The following is a 6,539-nucleotide window of genomic DNA, read 5'->3' as shown; positions in this document are numbered from 1 at the left end:
TATAACTTTTAACAACTTTTATTTTTAACTGTTTTTTAAAAATAGGATTATACATAGAGTGGATCAAACAGACTAAATAACCATGTATAACCTGTAGAGCACTCTTAACTTTGATATATAATAACATAAGGAACACTATTTAAAATTGAAACATAGGTTTCAATAGTTTAGAAACCGCCTTTTAAGTTTAATAACGTTTTGCACTTGATGTCTTATAATGAAACATTAATGTCTGATATTAAAGATAAATATCTTTTTGGTATAACCAACATATTTAAAACTTCACTGTCCAATGAATCATATATGATTCAAATAGCGTGGTTATATGCTAAATGGATTATATAAAATCCATTCATGATTCAAATGTGATTCAAGAGTAGGTCATGATATTTAATATTAAAATAACATTGGACTGAGAGACTCTTCGTAGCTATTACCATTTGGACAGTGAAGTTTTAAAAATAATAGAAAAGTATTTACCAAAAAACACTAATAGAAAATGACTTACCTAAAAGTGAATATGAATGATCACAGTGATTGTCTGAGGAACCCTGCATACATGAAAAAATGGTAGGAACTGCAGTAGGCTTAAGCCTGTTACGGAGATAATTTAAGAAGCAATTGTCATCAAAATGTAGATGACAAAGTTGATAACTTTTATGAAAAGCTGGAAGCTTTACATATAAATCCACCCGTCCAGCAGCTCGTGCCCAGGTTTCTGCCCTAAATCAAATATATTTTGAGAATTTGAAAATTATTGAAAATTGACTAGATAAAATGGATAAAAAATATTACTACGCGAAAACTTTGAGTTTTATGAACTTTCATAATAAAATAGAAATATCATTTCTATATAATATATATATATATATATATATATATATATATATATATATATATATATATATATATATATGTATATATATATATTTATATATATATATATATATATATATATATATATATATATATATTTATATATATATATATATATATTTATATATATATATATATATATATATATATATATATATATATATATATATATATATATATATATATATATATATATATAAATGATGTTTCTAGGTCCAAGAACGATATTTTTAAAAAAGAACTTTATTTACAAGGGACTACTTACTACAGTAAAATGCAAAATAAGAGTGACGCTATACAATGCAAAAGTAAATTTATAAGCTCGGTGACGCCGAGATGTGGCATGCTGACGCTGTCCTTTTATTATAGCTGAATTAGCAGTTCTGGTTTCTTAACTCCTCCGGGGCTAGATGAGAACTATGGGGTGGCATAGTTCGAAGAAATGGAAAATTATCTGGTACCTTTTTTTTCTCGTACTGTGGATTCTTTTGGTGATTCTGGATTTGTCCTTTTTGTGTATATTTGCCAAATGGTGTAGACAAGGTGTTCAGCAGTCAACAGTGCAAGAGCCGTCCCTGCACGGACCACAGGGCGCATGGATCGAACACTAGCGACAACGACGGCGCGTAGCTGTCAAGGAGAAATAAGACATTCTTTTTTTGGGTTTTGTTAATTTTAAGTTCATATAAAATTATTATAATAAAGGTGTTAAAGTCAGAATAAATATTTTTTATACAAGGAATACAGTCCACAATACTTCTGAAGGCTCAGAAATAAAAACATTATACATGGTCATTCGAACGGATTTTATCAACAAGCAACAAGTGTATTTTTTATCGGCAAGTGAAAAAGTTTATATGGCATGGTATGTGGTGAGTACACATTTTTCATTCCTATAATACCTATCCTGGAATAAGAGAGATATTAATTTGTGTCACAAGGTTATTATAATTTCGGTTTGTTAGGATTTATTAATAGCAAGCTTTAAACTTTATTAATATTATACATAGTCGATGCAATGGATCAGTTAACAGTTTTAAAAAGAAAGCGTGGTATCTTTAAGGCACAAATTACAAAATTTGATTCATTTATAAGCAGTTTTACTCACGATAAAATAGTAGAATTACAAGTTAGGGTTGACAAATGCAAAGAATGGTGGAATGATTTTGATCAAATACAAAGTGAAATTGACTTATTAGACACATCAGAGGAACAATTACAAGAAAGGTTAGATTTTCAGGATGCATATTTTAAACTAATAGCCTCTGCAGAAATTATATTAAAGAATGAAGTTAATTTAAACGATACTATAGCAAACTCAGGTCACAATACTAGTTTAGATCGAAATAGCTTAAAAAATGTACGGTTACCACCACTGGAGGTTCCAACTTTTAATGGTTGTTATCAACATTGGTTAGAATTTAGAGATAGTTTTACTAGTATGGTCATAGAAAATTCTGATTTAAATGATGTTGACAAGCTTCACTATTTAAAAAGGGCTTTGATAGGGGATGCCCAGGATGAACTGGAGCAGCTAAAAACTACTAGCAAAAATTTTACTATTGCATGGCAACTTTTATCTGAAACATATGAAAAGAAAAAACTTATTGCACGTGGTCATATTGAAGCTATATATGAATATCCAAAAATAACTCAGGTAAATAGTTTAGAATTAAAGAAATTGTCAGGTTGTATAAAAAGAAATTTAAAGTCACTAGGTATGTTAGGTTATCCAGTTGAACATTGGGATGTTCTTTTACTTTGTACCATAGAGAAAAAGCTTGATTATTACACAAATAAGGAATGGCAAGAAAAGGGTCCAGTTAACGAATTTTCTACGATACAGGAATTCTTAGCATTTATAGATCATAAAGTACAACACTTACAAAATTCAGAAAGGGATAAACAAGATATAGAGCAAATATCAAAGGAAACAAAAAAGAGGGTGCAAAAAATGACATTATCAAAGGCATTCATTGCAACGTCCAAACAATGTGCACTTTGTAATTTACCGCACTATTTTTATTCATGTAAAAAATTTCATAATTTATCAGTGTCAGCTAGAAGACAAGAGGTAACAAAATCAAAAGCATGTTGGAACTGTCTAAAGGATGGACACTTAGTACAACATTGTACATGGGGAGGTTGTAAACTTTGTGGAAAACGACACAATACTCTTTTACATATGGATGGTAAATTTATAAACAATTCTCATTTACAAACAAATGCAACTCAACTCAACGGATCAAAGGTTGAATCACAAATTTGTGGTATATCTACCCAGAAAGAAACACACACACAGGGAAATGGCATATCTAATCAGGGAAAGGAAGTACATATTCAGGGACAAGGTGCATTCCATAATAATTCAATGGAAGGTACATCTCAATTAAACTTTTTGGGTCAGACAGGTTTTTTGGAATCACATTCGGGTGATATAGGTCAGACATGTTTTTTAGAATCACATTCGGGTGATATAGGTCAGGATTCAATTAATTTTTTAAATCATTCTAAGCAAGGTATATCATACAGATTAAAAACTGATATTTTACTTTCAACGGCCTTAGTATATATGCAAGACAAATATGGAATTTTGCATGAATGTAGAGTTTTATTGGACTCAGGTTCACAGTCAAATTTTATATCACATTCATTTTTTGAAAAATTACAATTACGGGCAGATAAGGTACACATTCCGGTTAAAGGTTTAGGTCAAGGTATAACAAACATTTCTCAGGCATTAAATGGGACACTTTTATCAAAGTTTAGCAATTATCAAACGAATGCATTTTTATTGGTAATTGATAAAATTTCTGACAATTTACCAACTTCGGATTTAAACTTGGATTTTATAAATATTCCTAAAAACATTGTACTTGCAGATGAAACATTTGGGGTTTCAAAACAAATTGATGTATTACTGGGAGCATCAGTTTTTTGGCAATTATTATGTGTGGGTCAGATAAAACTTGGCAAAGATCAACCAATTCTCCAAAAAACTAAGTTGGGATGGGTTATTTCAGGGCCAGTTAGTCAATCAATTAAGGTTAGCAACAATTCAGTGGTATGTAATTTTTCGTCTAATGTTTTGGAAAACCAAATTGAAAAATTTTGGTTAATAGAAGAATTTGGTGCAAAAAAGGTTATGTCCAAGGAGGACATTTATTGTCAAGAGTTGTTTGAAGCTAGCACGATTAAAAATGAAAAAGGTCATTTTGTTGTTAAATTACCAACAAGGTCAAACATTTCTGACTTAGGAGATTCTTATAGTAATGCACTAAAAAGATTTGAATTATTGGAAAATAAATTAAATAAAAATTTGGAAATGAAAATTAAATACCATGAGTTTATGCAGGAATATATCCAGTTGGGTCACATGTCAAAGGTTGAAGATAAAACTGATTTCAATTCAGAAACACCCAACTACTATCTTCCACATCATGGAGTTTTAAAAGAAACGTCTTTAACTACAAAATTAAGGGTAGTGTTTGATGGGTCAGCTAGAACTGACAGTGGTTTGTCATTAAATGATGTTCTTATGGTCGGACCAAAATTACAAGATGATTTAATGTGCATTCTTCTTCGTTTTCGAAAACATAATGTAGTTATAGCTTCAGACATCGAAAAGATGTATCGACAGGTTTTTGTTTGCAAAACTCAGCAAAAACTACAACAAATATTATGGAGGTTTTCGGATGAGCAACCAATTGAGACATACAAGCTGAAAACGCTAACATATGGGACCGCTCCAGCAGCATTTTTGGCTATAAGAAGCTTACAACAATTAGCTCATGAGAATCAATTGAACCTGCCTCTAGCTTCCCAGGTGATTTTAAAGGATTTTTATGTTGATGATTTGCTTACAGGAGGGAGTTCAATTGAAGAAGTAAAATCATTAAAGGATGAATTAAATAATATTTTGTGCACAGCAGGATTTTCACTTAGAAAATGGGTATCAAACAAACCTGAAATTTTTGATGAGGATATTCAAATAAAGGGAGACATTGAACATTATCTTGCAGATGATGTTACAACAAAAACATTAGGGCTTTATTGGAACTCAAAGATAGATTCGCTTCAATATAAAATCAATTTTTCTAATTACACAAAGGTTAGCAAAAGAACAGTTCTGTCTTTAGTTTCACAGATATTTGATCCTCTTGGACTAGTAGGGCCAGTTATAATTAAAGCTAAATTAATAATGCAATCACTATGGCAATTAAAATTAAATTGGGATGAGTCTTTACCTTTAGATTTACACACAGCTTGGAACCAGTTTAGGGAATCAATTGCAGATTTGGAGAAAACTCACATTAGCAGGCAAGTTTTGTGTTCTAATCCAATTAATAGACAATTGCATTGTTTCAGTGACGCTTCAGAGTCTGCTTATGGCGCAGCACTCTACATTCGGTCACTGGATCAAGGTGGTTCTTGCTTAGTTCATTTATTATGTGCGAAATCAAGGGTAGCACCCTTAAAAACAATATCTTTGCCTAGATTGGAATTGTGTGGTGCTTTATTGGCTGCCAAATTGGCATCGGCGGTTATCGCAACAATAGGTGTTAGCTTTGATGAGGTACATTTTTGGTCTGATTCAATGATAACTCTTCATTGGATTTTGGGTGAACCGTCACAATGGAAAACCTTCGTTGGAAATAGGGTGTCGGAAATACAAAGGCTTTCTAATGGATATAGCTGGCATCATGTTGACTCGCATGATAACCCAGCCGACATAATTACGCGCGGATATGAACCAAAGTTATTAAACACTTCAAAATTGTGGTGGAATGGGCCACCATGGTTAGCTTCTCATAAATTGTCTTGGCCTACTAAGGCTTTGTCAAATTCACACATTTCTATCATACCTGACCAGAAGGTAATTCAAACATTTATATCAACTGTGCAATTTGCTGAAATTTGGAACCGATTTTCTAGCTTAGCTAAATTGCAGCGTGTTTTTGCATATATACTTCGGTTTGTCACCAATTGTAAATCATCTAATAATAAGACAACGGGTCCTTTTACTGTAGATGAAAAAGAAAGAAGTTTTTTCTGTTTGGTATATATGGCACAAAATGAAGTATTTCATCAGGAAATACAAACAATAAAAAAATCAAAACCAATACATAAATCGAGTAAAATCTTATCATTAAATCCTTTTCTTGATGATACAGGACTATTACGAGTTGGTGGACGTCTTCAAAAGTCAGAATTGTCTTTTGACCAGAAGCATCCAATCATACTCCCGAACGGTCATGTATTAACTAAACTTATAGTGATATCGTATCATCATAAATACTTGCATGCAGGTCCACAAGCATTGCTATCAATAATTCGTTTAAAATTTTGGTTATTATCTGGACGTAGCACGGTTAGGCACATTCTGCATAAATGTGTTACTTGCTTTCGTGTCAAACCTACATTGCTTGTACCTCTTATGGGAGATTTACCTAAATCTAGACTTCTGCCTACAAGGCCATTTTATAATTGTGGTGTAGATTATGGGGGTCCCTTTGAATTGAAAACAAGCTATTTACGGAATTGTAAAGTAGTTAAATGCTATATATGTATTTTTACATGTTTTACAACAAGGGCGACACATATTGAACTTGTATATGATTTAAGTACTAATTCATTCTTAAATTCATTTAAACGTTTCATTG

The 6,539-nt window shown here is 31.6% G+C and overlaps 1 protein-coding gene across 1 annotated transcript; it reads left to right on the top strand.

Annotated features, from left to right (window-relative positions):
- The first annotated feature begins 1,894 nt into the window (after positions 1–1,894).
- Positions 1,895–6,140, top strand: LOC140431356 (uncharacterized). Its single transcript, XM_072519293.1, has 3 exons — positions 1,895–3,940; positions 4,232–5,752; positions 6,051–6,140. The coding sequence occupies exons 1-3, from the start codon at positions 1,895–1,897 to the stop codon at positions 6,138–6,140; spliced, it is 3,657 nt and encodes a 1,218-aa protein (XP_072375394.1).
- Positions 6,141–6,539: the final 399 nt, after the last annotated feature.

The sequence above is a fragment of the Diabrotica undecimpunctata genome, unplaced genomic scaffold (genome assembly GCF_040954645.1).
Source record: "Diabrotica undecimpunctata isolate CICGRU unplaced genomic scaffold, icDiaUnde3 ctg00000705.1, whole genome shotgun sequence".
In the NCBI taxonomy this organism is placed as follows: domain Eukaryota; kingdom Metazoa; phylum Arthropoda; class Insecta; order Coleoptera; family Chrysomelidae; genus Diabrotica; species Diabrotica undecimpunctata.
The sequence above is the reverse complement of the archived record's forward strand: the minus strand, read 5'-3'. Positions and strand labels throughout refer to the sequence as shown.

Bases quoted from the DNA above. Each gene is read 5' to 3' on its own strand.
- LOC140431356 (XM_072519293.1), top strand. From the start codon at position 1,895: ATGGATCAGTTAACAGTTTTAAAAAGAAAGCGTGGTATCTTTAAGGCA. The intron at 3,941-4,231 runs GTATGTAATTTT...GAGTTTATGCAG, and splicing joins AGGTTAGCAACAATTCAGTG to GAATATATCCAGTTGGGTCA. The intron at 5,753-6,050 runs GTAATTCAAACA...TTGATGATACAG, and splicing joins CTATCATACCTGACCAGAAG to GACTATTACGAGTTGGTGGA.